This window comes from Amphiura filiformis, chromosome 13 (assembly GCF_039555335.1).
Source record: "Amphiura filiformis chromosome 13, Afil_fr2py, whole genome shotgun sequence".
NCBI classification, from domain to species: domain Eukaryota; kingdom Metazoa; phylum Echinodermata; class Ophiuroidea; order Amphilepidida; family Amphiuridae; genus Amphiura; species Amphiura filiformis.
The window spans coordinates 14017568-14037054 of NC_092640.1; the positions used below are offsets into that span (position 1 = coordinate 14017568).

A 19487-nucleotide genomic window follows, 5' to 3' on the forward strand; every position below is an offset into this window, starting at 1 on the left:
AAATGTCGGGTTATATAAAGGGTATCAAAACGTTTTAATAACATTCAAAATACATTTTTGCAATTTGATGCAAAACATTCTAAACATAATGTAATTTATATGTTGAAAAATATTTTGCAATAATGTTGGCCCAAAATGTTTTATAATAACGTTTTATAAACGTTTTCATGACCTTTATATAACCCGATATTTAAATGTTATTAGAACGTTCTGAATAAACGTTTTAAGAACATTTTGTGTTTGCTGGGTATGCTCTAAATTACAAAGATTTAAAAATAAATCCTCAACGATTGTAATTAGGGACCAATCAATTTTAGATATAAAATTAATCTTATAGATTTGAATTTTAAATCTTAGATTTAATTTTAAATCTGTTTGAATTCTAAATCTAATACTTGATTGGTCCCTAATTACAATCCCTTAGGATTTATTTTAAGTCCTTGAAATTTAGAGTGTATGAATTCCTTGGGAAACCATCAAGAAAAACCTATATACATTTTTTTAAAAAAGAATCTCAAAAATGAATTCAAATTTCAAGTTTTCTATTGGTAAATGTAAAAATAACAAATCACCAAGGTTAGATGGCATCGCAAACGAATGGTTAAAACTGGTGGAGCGTCTTCTCCAACTTGTTTATGGGAGATGAGTTGGGTAATGTAAAAACATTAAACGACGTTTTCATAAACAATAGGTAAATGTGTGACAATAGGCCTACACTAAACCCCATAGATCATGGTAGAATTTAATTTTTAGGAAGACGGACCCTCAATCGTTTTGCATCTATTATACACGTCTACTGAGAACATGTTTACAGAGAAAGACATTAAATGTAAATTTATAATGTAAAAAATATATAGACTTTCATAATAACATTAGTTTTTTCGTGGTTTTATAATTAAGTGTACAAAGCTCGGCGCCCATTGCACTCCCAATTGAATTCCTGGATCCGCCCCTGTTGTGGTATGGAAACGTTTGGAAAGGTTCAGAAAGTGTCAGATGCACCCCCCCCTCACACACACACACACCCCCCATACACCCCCACGTACACATACAATTCCCTTCACACCAGTAGACCCATTTTATCAGTTCTAATTAAAAAACTAATTAGCCCAAGTTCTAATCAGTTCTAATTAAATTGGAGAAAACTGATTAATTCTAATGCTTATTTTTCTGCGTTCTTCAGTAGACAACATGTAGGCCTACACAAGTATGGCGTACACAAAAGGAGGGCAGTCTTAAATTTGGGTGAAACTCGGCAAATTCAAAAGACTTTACCCACTTTGTGTAGCGCCATCCTATATTGTGTCCGCCAGTCTCGAAAAGGCTAGGAGTTTCCCGTATGGCGTTTTGATAAATGGTATAAAAATACCGAAATAAACTTCATTAGGCCAATCAAGGCTTATTTCATTCTTTTTAATTCAAATAATTGAAGAAGACATGTTCTTTTATTTATGTTATCTTCAGTAGATAGCGCGCATCTTAAACAAGGCCTTCCCCCAAGGAGAATCACCAATAGCCGGACAAAAGGTATATACCGAAAGACTCTACCCTGGTCACACACGTCTCTTATTTCAAAGATCCCACATGAAGATCCACAAAACTACATTATAGGACATGAAATTAACAACTTTTAATTAAATGAACAACTTCTGATTTAAAAATTAGTTTCTGTTAGATTTTGTCAAATCCTCTGAGTGAGAAACCGGAGAGATACAAGGTTCAGACTAAGCCGTGCTATACGGCTGGACAAGAAGAAGAAACCAACGGAAAACAATCAGTCCAGCCGACTTTCGCTTGGGCTAACTAGAGGAAAGAACTTGCTGAAAAAAAAGTCCCTATGAGCAAGAAACTCACGGAAAGCAATAATTATAGTCTAGACGAAAGAGCCAATAAAAGACAAGATACAGTTTACCTTACATTGTATAACAGGAAAAGCAGGAATAAATTAAAGGAATAAATAGATATAGGTCTAAATTAGTAAACAAATAAATAAAAAAGTAAATAAACATGATAAATAGGCTTACGTCTTGTACTTGGACGATACGCGTCAATTACAGCGTGGTAACGCGTCAGCAGCACAAGCATTACATTACGCACACAAGGTGCGTACTGCAACGCGTCCGTTTCTATGGCGCTATTTAAGGTCTACGCGGTATTGCTGGCTGCTGCATCACAAAATGGGCAACGTTAGAGCCGCGGTAACATCTTCGCGGCTCTTTTGCCGATAAATTTACCTTTTTTGGATATAGATGATGAATAAAACAAGTATTAATAAATGAGAGAATAATTAGGACACAGTTTGTGGAGTTTTGGGCACCATGGGATTGGTAAGCTACGCATGGTTTCCGCTTTTTGCAGCTTCTTCTGCAGTTGGACTCGGAGTAGCGAGGTAAGTTATAGCCTATGCTATTATAGCCTACAATAAAAGCGACTTTGCGTACCCTGGGCACATAGGGAATTTTCTTTTAATACAGATCTACGGTGGGACTATGATATTTATAAAACCGTAGATCAGCCAATAGGTTAACCTCCAGGGTCTCTCATACCTCTACCGGTTGACGACCTCCTTCTGCCGATACTAGGCTACGGTCCTACCAGACACTCCGACTTTGGGGCGTGGGACAGTATACCTACAAGACAAGACAAGACAAGGCACTCTCATTTGAACTCTCACCAAATCATAACTCCGGATCCGTGACAATTTCACTCCTATAGGCCGATATGACAGGTCTTGATCACACTGAATTTGTGTTCTAGTATTTAGGACTATATTATGAGTTGATCCCAGAAAGTCAGGAGGAAGAGGATGTATGAAACGAATTATTTTTTGTACGTAGCCCCGACGCGACGTAGCCTTAAGTATGCTGTGATCTAATGGGCGGAACCAATAAGTTAGTAGCCGGAAGGTGCAAAGCATTTTGGTGTTTCTTTCAACTCTCTCTATCTTCCTCCTTCCTTCTTTTTTTCCCCTTTCCTCCTCTCTTTTGTTTTCCCTCGCTCTTGTTTTGGACATCTTGGGGGCATCCATCGCATTTGGTCCTTCATTGTAAATACAGAGTGGTGGATGTTTTTGAACACCAGACGCGTCCTGAGAACAATATTACACGCCTATAGCGTTCAAACTTAGAAGCCTTTTTAAAATTGAAAAGATTCCACAATCCTGGGCCATGATGCCGTCGTGTGGCTTTTTTAAATGTTTTTTTAAAAAACGTTTTTTAAACAAGCGTTTTTTTACAAAAAGGTTTAAAAAAAAAAAAAAAAAAGCGTTTTTTAAAAACGTTATAATACTGTTAATTACCATTTCCCTCTTGTTTGATTGCTTCCCGGTTCCGGCACTCTGTGTATCCGCGGGTACTCATGCTGGTCGAAAATTTCGCGAAATTTTATGGGGTATTTTCAGATAGAGAAACGCGATTCGCGAAACACAAAATCGAATCACGAATCAAGCCATTTTTTGGCAATTTTCCTATGGGATTTTCTAAATTTTGAGATCGATTGGGGGCACGTGCCCCCGTGCCCCTATGACGCTACGCCACTGAGTGGCGGCGTTACGGGGGGGGGGGGGCAAGTATATTTCTTTTCCCCAGTTTGCCCGCCCCAACACTTTAGAGGCAAAACCCCAAAAATTACGTTAATTTCCACTTTTTGCGGTAATTTTGCGCAAAATTGATCAATCCCCCCCCCCCCCTGAAATTCACTTTGACCCCCCCCCCATGCCCCGAAAAATATCCTGGTGCCGCCACTGTCAATTAAAGTACGCATACAACCACGATTGCCGTTATTTTTCCGGCAAAAAGGGTATATTAGAAATATCGTTCGCGTTTTAGCGAAAAAAGAGGCATTGTTGAAGGAAAAATCGCTAAAAAAGGGGGTTGTTTTTATCCTGAAAACTTCGCAAAATGAGATGCAAAAGGGGGTGTTTTCGAAGTTCGCCGACGAGCATGAGTATACCCGCGGAAACACACATGCCGGAACCGGGATTGCTTTGTTATGTAGCCTTTTTATTTATGAAAGCCAACAGCTTCAAAATCTACACCAGGTTTAAAAAATGTAAAGGTTTGTATAATTATGATATTCGGTTGATATTGACATTAAGATTCCTGTTTATAGACCTACTAATTGTTTAAACATTTCATTCTTTTCATTTTCCCAGATATTTTTACCCGCTGCACATAGATGGGCCTCCACTCTTTCCACTATGCCATTACATCGTGGACATTTTGTGTGAGTATTCAGTTTCCATATTCTTCAATGTCATTTATCTTTTTTTTATCTTCTTCTTTTTTAAAGCAAGATAAGGCAAACGATAGCCTTTTGAAGCAAAATGTTTTCTAAACTATTCCTTAATGTACAAAATTATACGTTTACTGCATGGTGCAAGCGGGGAAAATTGTCACAAGTATAATTATATTTATTCATGTTGTATAAATTTCAGGGGCAAAGACAATTCTTTCTTTTTTCCCCGGTTGAAAATTGATTTTAGAGAGATTGCACATGTATAGAGTTTCCAAGAAAGGGCTTTGGGTTTTTACACTCATGTTTTTTTTTTGCCCATGATCGTGAATTTTGTTGGGAAACGGGATCCTTTACCCTTTACTTTTCCTGTACATTCCCGATTTTCTCTTTCATTTTTTTGTTAGAGGGGCATATAAACATCTCAAAAAAAGTAACTAACCCCCTTAAATAATGGCTATTATTCCAAAAGGGGCTATTGTATTAGAAATCTGTAAAATGCGTTGGAAGCAGAATTTATTTCTGCGCATTTTGACACCTTATTTAATACGATAGCCCAGAAAACAATAAAATACCGGTCAATTTAATGTAGTGATGTCCAGATTTGAAAGTTGCACTTACATACAAATTTTAACAATACAAAAACACTCAGATATCATTACACAGATTTCCTTCCATTACACTAAATACAAAATCAATACAATTTACTGCAACTTTCAAATCTTGGGTTACATTGATTTAAATGTACGCTGTGACGTCAATATTTAGTCAATTGCTGCATATGAGGTGTCAAAATGTGCAGAAATAAATTCTGCCTCCAACGCATTTTCCAGATTTGTAATATATACAATCACCCGTTTTTGAATAATGGTCATTATTTAAGGGGGGTTAGTTACTTTTTTTGAGATGTTTATTATGTTATCGTTACCAATGAATTCTTTTGTATTTTCCTCTCATATACAGATCTTACATCCGTTTTATCCCGGTACATCTACGTGGACAAAGTGCAAGCAACATTCTGGAATGGATTCTCAATGATAGTCGGGCTCATTGCAGTCATCAGTTATATTTGCAGTATTCAGTTGGTATCATCTCGCACATTAGTCAGGGAATATGGGTTGCAGGTAAGAAGTGCAGTGGCAGAACCAGGATTTTTATCCGGGGGTACTGTGAATGTGGTGATCTCATGAACCGGGGGTCCACTCGCATACTAAAGTGGTACCCATGCTTGTCACAGCATCTCAAAATTCGACCCTAAATGGCGTTTTCAGGGATTGCAAATTTCACCCCTTATTGGCGTAAGATATTTGAAATTCCACCTAAATGGAGTAAGACACGGCCCCCTAATTATTATGGCGTAATGTGTAAAAATTGTGTATGGCAATTTTCTCACTTAATATGAGTACTGTTGAGTAGGCCTAAATAAACAGAATAAACTGGAACCGTACATATTCATTTATTTCTTTCCTTTGTTTTGGTTCATTACTTGTGTAGGCCCTACCTGAGTAGGCCTACCATCTCCAGAACCATCTCAGCGAATATAAGTGACCCTTAACGTCGAAGATAGGTTGAAATGACAACCCTAGACGTCGAAAATTACCCTTAAAGGTACCCTTTTCCTAAAGATAGCGTCTATAGGCCTACCAGCAGGTCAAAATTCGACCCTTTTCGACGATTTTTTGTGACGAGCATGCGTACCAAATAATATCCTATAAGTGAACCTCCGGGCTCAGGAAAGCCGGTTATCCCAATGTTTTGATGCCAAACACATAAACTAAATTTCTCTGAACAATTTTATTTTGGAAATAAGCTGAAATACATGTGTCTCTACCGACATAATATGTTGGGATCATTCGTACAAATTTTAAATGTAAACCAGGGGTCACTTGTAAATTTAATGGTTAGCACTTTTTTGCTTCTTGGGTTACATAAGCACCTCGATATAAGGCATTCACTCCATAAAAACGAACAAGAAAACAAGATGTCGGAACTCATGAATTGTCACGTAAATTACTATGGCAAAATTTTGTAGATTTGGAGATCCTCTAATTTAAATGTGTTGTAACAAACTAATTTTAGAGAAAAGCTAGTGAAAGCATTGAAGACCTTTCGACACTTTCGACGTCATTCGCTAAAGGTTAGAAAAGGTTGCCAGAAAACGTTTAAATGTCGGGTTATATAAAGGGAATAAAAAGTTTTCATAACATTCAAAAATGTTTTGTGATAACTTACTGCAAATATTCTGACATAATGTTATTTAAGTGTTGACAAAATATTTGGCAAAGAATGTTTGCAAAAGTATCTTACAATAACATTTTGAAAACATTAACAAAAATATTTTTGTAGTGTGTTTTCATACCAAACGTCTTAAAACGTTTTCTTGACCTTTATAACCCGACTTTTAATGTTATTAAAACATTTTTACCAAAACCAAAAATCAATCCAAAAATATAACCTGTTAAAAACATTTTAAAAACGTTTTGTTTGCTGTGAAGTTATCAAGCGCAGTTAATTTACAGTCGATTCTATTCGGCAAAAAACATCAAATTGTGAGCGGCTAGTTGCTGAAGACAAACAATGACAAGAAGTTGGTTTATGGATGTGCATACATGTTTAGGAAAAATCGTGTTCTTCATTTTTATAATACTTTATTTTTGACAGGATGAGATCTTGGAACACATCGAAAAAGGTCTTCTTTGCCTCACACCATTCGCAACCAACCTATACTTCATCTTACAAACAGTAGTTTCGTATAAGACCAAAGGATCCTCTCGCTACACGGGACCATGCATGAAAGCTGCAAGGGTTATCATCGCCGTCATTCTTACACCAGTTGCACATTACTGTATCCTTTTTTTTACTTAACTTCCTGAAAACACAATACGTTAAAAACTTATTCCTCTCCACACGGGTGTCGACCGCAGCTCTTAGATTTGTTTTCAAAAAATGTAAATTTTCGTGACCGTATTTGGAATCAGCATGAAAAATGCATTGAAATGAGTACAAACAAGTCCGGTAATGGTTCAATGGTTCTTGAGATAGCTCTTGGTATTTTGAGACAATATTTCAAAATTTGTGCTTTTTATGTTGAAGTCTACCAGCACGAGAGCATATAAACAAGATTATTGTACAGGCTTGGGGATGAAATCAAAACTCGACCGGCGGTTGACCGCCGCGGCGCCGGTTCCGTCCAGTTTCACTGGACGGAACCGGCGGTCAACCGCCGGTCGAGTTTTGATTTCATCCATATTGTTATGTGAATTATCAATGGAATCAGTAGACTGGCCCCAGTCTCGGTTCGGCTCCATCTCTGGATAATGAAACATTTTCTTCAATGCCAAAAACCCATTCCTCTTCATCCACAAATCGACGCCACTAATTACACCCACCACAGTCAACCATGCAGCAATATAGAAATATACTCGTATTATAAGTGAACGCGAAAGTCCATTGAGCGCTGATTCCTCTATTGGGTTGATTTTTAATGCTATGTAATCTACATGGACCCGAGGGAGGGTCTAGGGAATCAGCTGTACATGTACAAGGCACCACAACCAAATTTCTTCGATCTTTGGATCGACCGTGGATGCTGCTTCGATGCTTGTTGTAACTGATTAATCAAGTCAATGATGTCATGCAATGTTATCACAATGATTCACAATGTTATCACAATAAACATAGTCAATCAATTGATTTCATAAGTAATATGGATCGATCAAGCGTCGATGATCGATCGAAATAGCGAACTAATTTGATTCCATTGTCTGAAGCGCAAATCTTAGTATTGGTAGGCCTATACACTGTTAAAACGCTGGGTAATAAATACATGTGTCTCTCTTGATAAATTTTAAATCATAGCGTATACGTTTATGGAATCCTCGTAGTCATGTACGTCCTGTATTTCTTCAGCCTCGACCTGTAATGTATCTGACACCCGAGGATCCATATACGCGTCACCACTAATCATGTCCCCAAGATCCATATACGCGTCACCACTAGTCTTGTCCCCAAGATCCATATACGCGTCACCACTAGTCATGTCCCCAAGATCCATATATACGCGTCACCACCAGTAATGTCCCGTTTCTGCAGTGCTAAATAGTTACCTTCTTGCTGGTGCATTTTCTTATGAGCTCTATTGAGTTCATCTTCATGTTTCTTCCGCAAGATCACCATTAATACTCCAAGGATGACGTTGCAAATTGCAGAAATTATAGCAATACCGATGACTGTCATGAATAGAACATTCAGGTTCAGCATTTCTTCAAATTCTTCTGTCTGTGTTTTACATGCCGTGAAAGAAGTTACAGCGTCATCGGTAGTTACATCATGTGTTGACCGGGAAGTGGCAATTGTTGCATTTGCCACTTCAGAGTTGCCACTTGTGTGGCGACCCAAACTTTGCATGGTGTTAACAGTCGTTGTCATTTTGGATGTGATTGTCTCACCTACACTAGTAGTTTTTGAATCTCTTGTTGGTGTCACAGGCTTAGTGTGAATAGGAGTAGACACCGCAATGCGGCCCATGCCGGCAACTGTAAGGTTGAATTCCGCGGTAAGCGGAACGTCGCTCCTCTCGTGGTAAGCAATGCACATGTAGTCTCCTGCGTCTGATCGACTAAGTCCAGTAACAGTAAGTGTATACGTTCGAACTGCGGGTGGTGCGCCTGTCTTATGAATTTGAAATCTAGGGCTATCTACTTCTACAGTAGTTTCATTGGTTAGTAGATCGGAATTGAGCGTCCAAGATGCATATAGCAAGCCATTAACGTCCACGATACAATGTAATGTTACACTATCCCCCTCGTCTGCACCTACTGCATTTTCGGCAGTAATAAATATTTTACCACTGGATCGAGGAAATCGGAATTTATGAGTTGACGTGTGGTTTAAATAATCCTTAATATCTTTGGTCACCACTGTACCGTATGTGAAAATCGTAAACCAACAGAAACACAACAAGTTTTTGAAATACGCCATTTTTCTTTCAGCTTTTGTACTAAACAAGCAGTTTCCAGAACTGTTACATGAGCTGTTGAATAAAGAGATCGAAATTAAAAACTGTATTCAAATCACACCGAGACGATTCGGAAGTAGTGCACCAATATTGAACTCTTTGATGGGAAAGTGACGTCGTATAATTATGACACCCAAGCCAGTGACCAAAACTAAACATTTTACTATCACAAACTTCCTCATTATTGTCAGTGGAGTAGAAACTTAGTTTCATACGTAGCCTATTAGGCCTATTATGCCAATACTGTGTGTACGATTCTCTCTAAAGCTTGTTTATATAAATCACAACTCAGACTAATATAGAAACATAATATTAAGAAAAGAACAAGTTCAACTTCAGTTTGTTTGGGGTCGTAATTATGTAGCTTGCGGCCAGCATTCACCATTTATACACTCTTAAAGCGATCTACTTATATTTGAATAGAAACTTGTAAAAGTTGACAATGGAAACTATTCAGATGGGGACATAACAGATTTCTGTTCAAAACGAATGGGATATTCTCATGAAAATAACATCAAACTAATCAACAAATTTGATAAGATTCCTTGTCATTTAAGACAAAATTAATAGATTCTTGTCAAAATGTCCCAACTAATCAAATTCAGAGTAGCTTGTCTTGTCAAAAATTACCCAACCAAATTTATGTAATTTGTCTTGTCAGAGGGGGACTTAACAGAATCAAAATGAAATGGATAATGTTGTCAAATAATGAGTTGGAGATCATGTTAATTTGAATAGTAATTATACTTGTTAAAATAAAACGGATAAACTATTCATTTTGATAAGATTGTTGGTTCAAATAAACCCAATCAAAATGAACAGAATATTTCATCAAAATGAATAGTTACGGATTTACGGGATCAAAAATAAATGAGTATGGATTTAATGTTAAAAAAATGAATAGTACGAACGGACCGAACTTTTAAGCCTACTATACAGTGTCATGTGATTTGGTTGCAAGCATAATGATAAAATAATATAAAGTGTATTATTTACAACAAATTTGTAGGCTTAAGCCCTATATCTTGCGATGTACCCCTCTTCTGCTACGTGACAACCGGGGACACAACGCACAGTTTACGCCTTTTACCGACTAACTGGCAGATTGTTCAGATGTTTTTTTCACATATAGGCCTACTCAATTTTCTACCCCATGGCATCCCCGGTTGGAATAATGCTATTTTTTTGACATTTTCAGATAGAGGGGTGTATATAGTATAAGTAGCTCCAACCGGGAACCTGAACTTGTAAAACCGCGGACATCCTCGGTTTGCTGCCCCCTCTTGGTGTGAAAAAGATACAAAAAGGTCGTTGGTGAAACGGCGGTGATTAAAAAATGGATCTCTTACGTAGGCCTATAATTCGGCTATACTGTTTTGCCAAAAGGGAATCTTCATTGTATTTTGAGATGATTGTCTATCTTTGTTTTTCATCTAATATCATCCTTGACTTACTATTTGACAGTGATCTTTACGCATGTAACCACATACATCCTCGAACTAGCAAGATTCGTGAGTATAATGATAGGGTTTCCCATGTTTTCTATACATAATTGACTGCATCCATATATTCTTTCTTTCTGTTCTCCCTTTCGTTTGTATTTCTTGGGGTTTTTTCATTCATGTTTTGTTATTATTTCTGCGTGTCTCTTTCCTTTATATCTTTCCCTTTCGCACTCACATACGTTCGTTCCTTCATTGATTGATCAATTGATTGATTGATTGATTGATTGATTGATTGATTCATTTATTCATTCATTCGGTCATTCCTTCATATCAATCTTCAGGCATAAAACTTTTCAGCGTTTTAGCTGATTTCGGCGGGTTTTTTTTTTAGTTTTTTTTGTTATTGTTTTTCAGCCTATTTCGGAATCAAATTCGCCGAAAATGGTAAAAAAACCCATGGTTTTAGTGTTTTTTCTTTCGAGACCAGTTTTCATGCCTGTTATCATGCATTCATGTCTACGGCGCGGCTCTCCTCGATTTAAAAATATATTTTTCTCTTATAGGGTTTTCTCGTGGACTATTACCCATACGTTTACTGGGGCTTCGGAGGGCTGACATCCCTATACACCCTAAGCTTAGCAAGTGAATTGAGCCACATCAAATCATACTGTGGATGCGTTATCGGCAAGACTACTGCCAAAGTCAGCCCTCTGGGGATGATAGTAACCACAGAGGAGGCTGAGGATGGAATTACAACTATTGATACGAAGACTGGTCGTATTTATGTTGCAAGGGAATTTACCCCTCTGCCACCACCACGTAAAGGTATTTCAAAAAGGCTGTTTTTCAAGAAGTGAAAACAAGACAGGAGTTCCTCTTTTGTCAGAAATTGCAAAATGACATTATTTTGTTGCAGATTTCCTCTATTTGTGGTTACAAAAACAGGACACGTATCATAATAGGCCTATAATGGGCGATTCCAGAAATTAATGGCACCCCCCTAAAGAAGACATGTAAGTTTGTACCATACATTTTTGGGAATTCCCAGACCAAAATTTTATCCAAAAATATGTGAATTCCCATTTTGACAATAAAATGATTAAAAAATTGGGAATTCCCAGTGTCCCTAAAGAATTTTTGGGAATTCCCAAGCCTAAAATAAAAAGGTGTCTTTTTCTTGGGAATTCTCATATCTTCTATAGGGTTGTGAAAATAATGACCATTTTTTTGGGAATTCTCAGATCAAAAAATGGTGAAAAATTTCCAACGTCTTCTTTAGGAGGGGGGTGCCTTTAATTTCTGGAATAGCCCAACAGTTCGGTTGTTAATAATACAATTCATATAATAGACTTATATTCGTTTGGATTCTATCCGGTTTGGTTGGTATCTTTCATCAGGCTAAAAGCCATATTTCCTGTATATGGGACTAAGTAAAATCCTAAATGCTAAACACGTTTTATTCTAATTTAATTTTTTTAATTGCTTAGTATATCATGGTAACATATACCTCGAATCACTTGTATTTATTGCCAAATCAATACAGAAAAGGTATGATCTAAAAAGTGGAAGTTTAAGGAAAAGTATAGATTAATTTTGGTAACTATCATATGACCTAAAATTGCATGTAATAATACGGGTTACCTATTATACGAGGGCCATTCAAAAAGGATACAAAATGAAGATTGATTAAAATGTGATTTTTGGTTGTTAAGATTATGTTGGATAATTTAGCGAATACAGATTTGGTACGTCGGAAACGGTTAAACTGAAGCCAAAAGTTTAGTATAATCGCCATCGCCACATGTTTTCAAGAAGTGGTTGTCCAACTGCTTACTCAGTGCTCAGAATAAATATCTTGGTCCTATTTGAGATCCCTGGCATGCCGCGGAACTTCAAAATAAAATCAAACATGTTTTATATGAAAAGAAAACTTGGAAGGGTTCAACAGACACACAATGTTAGTGAAATTTACCATATTTCGACTAGACTATGTTTAATGGTAATTCGTAATTACGTCCTATTTTACACAATAGATTCATCTTGACGTAGAAATAATATAAACAGTTTGTTTAATAAATCTTTGTCCATGTTATGATTACAGAGGACCTCCGTGGCCTTTCGTACGTATGGCTACCGTTAATAACAGGGTTAGCTGCAGTAGGACTGTTTGTTGGCAGGTAATTATAAATAGACATAATCCTCGTATTTTTTGCATAATACCGAATAAAAGTTGAATATAAACCGTCCCTTTGCCAAAATTAGATTTGCAGCCATTATAGTATGGTTAAATGAGTGCTTTTTTTAATAGCTAAAACGTTGGCAAATAATTTGATTTCTTCAAGGAGCGACGAGCGATTGGAAATTGACCAATGATGTAGCGCGCTTTTGCCGATGCAACAAATATCACCCTACCTCATTGGCTCAAAACCAATCGCGGTCGCTCAGCGATGTAGTATAAATTCAGCTTAATGAGGTTATAGCGATAAAAGATAGTGAACCTTGAAGGTATCGTACGGTATTCATGTATACAGGCCTATCCGCGAATAATTTGATAAATGAGTAGAATCCATCAAACTGCAGCCACTGTTAAAAAGTGATTTGATGCCAGGGAGTTTGAAGGCAATATGAAGAAAGTGAAAATAGTTCTTTCCATGATCTTTCATTTTAAGTGTGTAAGCGGGCCAGTATGCTACTGTAGTCTATTACCTGGTGCGTGCGCCGGCCTGGTGCTTGATTATTCTTTTGGTTGGCTGGCCTGTGCCTATACATATTTTGAGATATACAACCTGTATATTTGAAGAAATCTTTCTGGAATGAAGGAACAGACAATTTTTTTTTTGATGATGAAATATCAAGCCAGGTATAGCGGCCACACCCCACAGTGTCACCGACCCTATATCTTCATGGTAGAAATCGCCATGGTAGGTTGAATCCACAGCCACGATTGGCCATTTGGTTCAGACCTTTGAAGCTCTTTGAGACGAATAATTAGTCGAGGGACATGACTAAGGCTACTCACAATAGCCGGGTAATTGATCTTGGTTGTGCGTGAATAAGCTTGTATACCCCATTGAGGTCAATGGTCGTCGACTTTTATACTGCCTAGTAGTGAGTGCAGCTGTACTACACGATGTAGTCCATACAAGACCAACGCAATATAAAAATTTTTGGTCCGATTTTGAGTTCAAAGCGCACGGCCAATTTTCAAAGCGCATTCTAGCGACCATCATATCTGTTCAACACGTATTTTCAAGTGTATGAGACCACATCTGGTTTCTTGAGAAAAATTCATTTACGGGAGATATTCATCATTTTCTAACCCGGTATCCGAAGATTTTCGTCTGATATCAAAATCGTGCATAGCAATTCACGTGTATCGATCCCGTGTATTATATAGGCCTATTCATTTTAATGTCTCTGCTGCACCAAATAATTATTAGCCAGGCGGTGTCGGTGTGCACCCGGCCATGGTTTTCAATCTTGATTCTGACTGTTATGGAGGATTTTCTGAATGTGTGTCTTATCATAATGTTAATAATCATAATTTTGTCGTTTACAGATATTTTACAGGTGATTTGCTGACAGTAACACCCATGTTTCCGTACCTAGACCATGCGGTAGTAGCAGCACTTTGTAAGTAAAATATCGAGGAGTTATTGCAAGAATGAAGCATCTAGAAATGGTCATGTCTATTTGTGAACCTATTGCAGATATGGCCTGATTCTAATATAATTGCTCTCTGGATTACAAAGTTTTATTTTTCAGGCTTTCACGCGGGCCGTTACTACTATTAGTGACAGAAATATAAGTCATTTGGAATTCAACTTAAAACTTTAAAAGGTTACATTTTTAAGTCGAAAGGACTTGGATTAACTCTAAATCAAATGCTGATGAAATTGTCAATGTGATATCAGGGAACGGATATCCCCACATAATTTTGTGGCTACCCCAGGTAAAATGATGGCTTTCAATGCATTCACGAACGCACAGTCTGTTTGTACGATGACCATGTGTATAATTTTAAAGGCAAAACCATGCCAGAGCAATACCCACGTGCCGAAGTACCCATTTCATTTTGGGTCAGACTCCCCCTGAATAAACTTGTTGTAGGGGCTGCCAGTCTTCCTGCACAACGAACCTGTTTTACCTTCCCAGCCGGTACCCATTTATACACCTGGATGGAGAGAGACAATAGAGGTTAACAGCTTTGTCCAAACGTACAACACGGTAGCACTACTGCCCGGCGCGCTGGGGTTCGAACCTGCAACCTTCCGATAATGAGTCTAAACCACAGTGCCCTTTTGAATGTTGTAAACAAGAATAACTGTTTGATAATTTTAACAAACTATTTTCTTTCTAACAGTTTTACTGACCATAATCGTGCGATGTGCCCACGTCCGAAAAGTTCAACCTTGTTTCTATAACGGAATTGCCATCGTTTTGGGGCTGCTTGCGATCATCAGCCAGACGGGACTGATACAGTTACCCATCACGCCTATTCCCATCCCACAAATAGGATTGGTAAGTTCATTTGTGACTGATTTAAAGAAAAACTCAAAAACAAAATGATGGTAGCGTATAATGTGCAGAACTTATTAGTTAACGCCATTCATGAATGCCATACATGTAGTATACCGAAGAAGTTGGACTAAGGGAATTGTTTTTTTCCCACAGTTTTATTTAAACAAGAGAAAAATGCCCATGTGCAGCGTCACTCCTACTGTGTCTCCGAATTCTATCAGGTTCTTCGAGGTGGAAAGTTGTTGTAAAATACGTAGTTTTTGGTTTTGAATGTTTATCATAAACTTCTAGCAGAGACGGATAAGACGAAGAAGAAAAAAACCCATATTGCTAGCTTTAGACGATACGCTGAGACAGACGAATTGTGGGCGTATCCGTCATGTCCGTAGTAAGTTTGTCCCCGGAGTTTGTCTAGTGCACTTCATAAAAAGATAATTTCATCGAATGTTTTCTATCATTTTACATCACCTACAGAACATTGTGTGGATTATGTTGGGTCTTCAATGCCTACTGCCTCTGTCTACCTCACTCTACTGTATTCTACAAACAGTGGTTTCATTTAAGACCAAGATCCGACTGGGAAGCGGCAAATTCATCCGCGCACAGAGAGTGTTCGTCAGCATTTTTGTGACCCTTGCCGCATTGTACAGTATCCTTTATATTATAAAATATTATACCGTAAAATCTCATCTACAAGCATCCCTGCTTATAAACGAGTTCATCTGACGAAGTCAGATGAAAAGTAATTAATACAGGGTGCCCTCCCAGAGGATGATTTAAGCACTTCCCACCACGCCACTGTGTTGACTTGCGGTTAGCACAGCTGTGTGAGTGAACATGACACCACTGCACGCACATTGCATTGACGGGCATTGAATTTGGACTGATATATTTACAATAAAAACGCATTCACAATGCCAGTCGATTTCACATTTTATGTTACCTACAGAAGGTGTGAATTATCCTTCATGCATACATCACTTTAGATCTGAAATCGACCAAGTAATAATGACACACGCACAATTCTTAAACAACATCTTTTGCACAGAATTCAATGGGATTTGAAAAGTAAAGTGGCAGTTGAAACTCTGGTGATAACACGTTTGCAGTGCATGATGGGGCTTCCTTAAATCATCCTCTGGTGCCCTCCACAAAAAGCTAACATCTTTTTTCAGTGCAAATAAGATAATACAGAAGCTTTTTCACAACAAGCTTTTCTCTACTTTCCTCATTGGATTAATGGTGATGAGGTCGATGATAAAAAATAATCGCTCGGCATCAGCGATGCAGTATGTTGAATGTTCAGATTTTATTTGTGCAATCAATTTAGTTTCATGCTAAATATAGGCCTGTATAAACATAAGTTTGTTTCAGACAAGACCATAAGAAAATAATTGCATTTAAAAAAAAAAAGATAGTCATACAGCCATTGGCCTTGACTTTATTAACTCTTCAGTTATTCTCACCCACGCTCTTCCATACTTACCATGGACGCATTCAGTATTAGTAAGTATAATCAAAATATTATTATTATGAAGAATATAATTTGATATATGATAAGAAAGTATGAAATTATGGAGAAATGAAACATAATCATGATAATCAAATGTACCTGAAATGATGGAAGTAAAACGTGCATCACATGGCATGTAGAGTTTACAGACAACCAGTAAACACAAAAATGATTGAAAATGTTTTTGGTTTTGGTTAAACCGTTTTAATTACATTTAAATTTTGGGTTATTAACAAGTTATATAAAAACGTTTTTAAAATGTTATCAAAATGTTACTGTAAACAATTTTGTTTTCTAAAGGTTTATACAAAATATTCGTCAACATTTTAAGGGGTATTATTGTATTAATGATTTTAGCATCCTATTTTTAGGGTATATGGTTCAATTGCTCATTTTCAAATTTCAATTTATTCAATTCTAAATTTGCAAATCGAATAGATTAAGGAAGGGGTATGAACGTTTGGACAGTATTTATTGTGGGACATTAGAGCACATCAGACATATCGAATTGCATTCTGAATACGAAGAATGTCCTTCTGATATCAAATAATTTTGATTTTTGAAATTCGCAATGTAATACACATTTTATGGCAAATCATTAAAATTGATATTTTGATATTTAACAGTACTTGAATTTAACTTTATAAATCTGATGATTTATACTTAAAGTGTATGTAGGTGGGATGAAAAGCCGACGATCAATTGAAAATTTTGACCTTTCGTATTGAAGATATGGATTTTTTCCCAAAACACCAAAAAAAGGTCTTTTGGGGAAAAAATCCATATCTTCAATATAAAAGGTCAAACTTTTCAATTGATCGTCGGCTTTTCCTCCCAGCTACATACACTTTAAGAATATATCATTAGATTTATAAAATTTATTTTGAGGACTGTTATAGGCCTATATCAAAATTTGAAAAATATCAAATTTTAATAATTTGTCATAAAATTTGTATTATATCGTGAATTTCAAAAATTAAAATTATTTGATATCAGAAAGACATGCTTCGTATTCAGAATGCAATTCAATACGTCTGAGGTGCTCTCATGTCCCACAAAAAATACTGTCGAAACGCCATAAACGCTCATTCTAGATCCCTTAACATGTTAATCTATAATTTAAACGTTTTCTGTAAAACGTTTTGTGATTGATGGGCAATCGAGTCACCCACCTTATTATCTATTTTGTTGATTTAATTGACACCAGAAACATATTTGTTCGATCTTTGGATCGACCATCGATGCTACTTCGATACTTGTTGTTAATCATGTTAATGAACAATAAACGAGGAACCAAAGCCAAATTTGATCGATCTTTGGACCGACCATCAATGCTGCTTCGATGCTTGTTGTTAATGAACAATAAACTTATTATGTTAACATTTCTATTATTTATTATTTCACAGACAACCATACAGATCTACCTCGTTCTCTACTACCAATATGCATACTGGGCTTTTGAAGCGCTCATCGTTTTCTTCATCATCGGGTTTGCCAATGAATTCAGCCGTATTGCTATGTGTTTTGGCTGCTGTAAATGTACCTGCTGCAAGAAGCGACAATTACGCAGGATCCATCCGATGATCGATGATGAAAGTCGACCTATGACGAGGTTGTCGATGATAGCAGAGGGCTCTAACAAGGAGTACCATTACGACCATGGCTGTTTTCACTTGTGATTGATATTGGATTTAGACAATTTGATATGTGGCAAAGTTCATATTTAGAACAGATAGTCGATTTATGAGGAGAGTTTGACTCAGATAGTTTAATTTTTGGAATTTTGAACTAAAGAAAAGTTTGCAGCTTAGTTTTTAAAGAAAATCTAAATACTGATAAAATTTTAATCGTATACTCCATTGTTGATAGCAATTCTATGGTAATAAACAGTACATTTCAAGCAAATAAATGATTGTTTTGTTTTCTGTGATTAACTTATATTAAGGTCTCGAAATTGCTTAGGGATCAAATCAAAACTCGACCGGCGGCAAAGATGTAATGTGGACCTCTGTGACAGGCGGTCAACCGCCGGTTCCGGGCGGTTCCGTCCGGTTTCCATTGTTTAGACACCCTTTTTTGAGTACATTGAAAAAATATGGGTTTCTCAGTTTCTTTCCTTTTTGGAAAAAAGAACAAAGGTTTTACATAATTATTGACATTATTGGTCATTCAGTTTTTGTCAACTAGGGCTAAATATAAAATACAAAATAAGAAAAAGATGATGATGATGATGGATGATGATGATGATTTAAATTCAAAGAAGAGCTCATCCAAAACCCATGAAACCAGGTCACGGCAGTTGTCTTCGGAAAACTTCGATTTGAAAATGTCCGCAGCTTTTTTGCGCGACCACTGTGCAACACGCGTTGCGTTGCGTCTCTCACTGCTCTACGCGCAAACGTGAACACGTGCATTTTGTTAGAATCAGTTGTGAAAACATGAAAATCTAAACTCTCAGCGAATGCCGCCGAGAAAGATATATGCTTTTTTAATCATTTCGAGAAGTCATTGGAGAATCATAACGCAAAGGAAAAGTTCGTAGACCGCAAAAGTTACTTCTCTTACTACCAGAGACCGATACTTCTACTATAAAGTCTGGATCCAGTCTACGGTTGATAGAAGAGATGGCCCGGAGTATGTCGAATTTGGCGACATTTATGTGGTTGCCGATCATTTCTTCTCTTTGCACCGTGGTAGTAATAGCCATAAGGTAAGCATTTAGACTTTAAGTTTCTTTCTACCTCCTGTTATCCTATAC

At 37.0% G+C, this 19487-nt stretch overlaps 1 protein-coding gene across 1 annotated transcript; it reads left to right on the top strand.

Annotated features, from left to right (window-relative positions):
* Positions 1-2085: 2085 nt before the first annotated feature.
* Positions 2086-18621, top strand: LOC140167431 (uncharacterized). Its single transcript, XM_072190738.1, has 12 exons — positions 2086-2389; positions 4154-4224; positions 5197-5357; positions 6895-7078; positions 10715-10761; positions 11259-11520; positions 12797-12872; positions 14255-14328; positions 15059-15216; positions 15691-15865; positions 16673-16722; positions 18136-18621. The coding sequence occupies exons 1-12, from the start codon at positions 2319-2321 to the stop codon at positions 18406-18408; spliced, it is 1602 nt and encodes a 533-aa protein (XP_072046839.1). The 5' UTR covers positions 2086-2318; the 3' UTR covers positions 18409-18621.
* The last annotated feature ends 866 nt before the right edge of the window (positions 18622-19487 follow it).

Excerpts from the sequence above, each read along its gene's own strand:
- LOC140167431 (XM_072190738.1), top strand. The coding sequence starts at position 2,319 with ATGGGATTGGTAAGCTACGCATGGTTTCCGCTTTTTGCAGCTTCTTCT. Across the intron at positions 2,390-4,153 it reads GTTGGACTCGGAGTAGCGAG|ATATTTTTACCCGCTGCACA; the intron begins GTAAGTTATAGC and ends TCATTTTCCCAG. Across the intron at positions 11,521-12,796 it reads TCTGCCACCACCACGTAAAG|AGGACCTCCGTGGCCTTTCG; the intron begins GTATTTCAAAAA and ends TTATGATTACAG.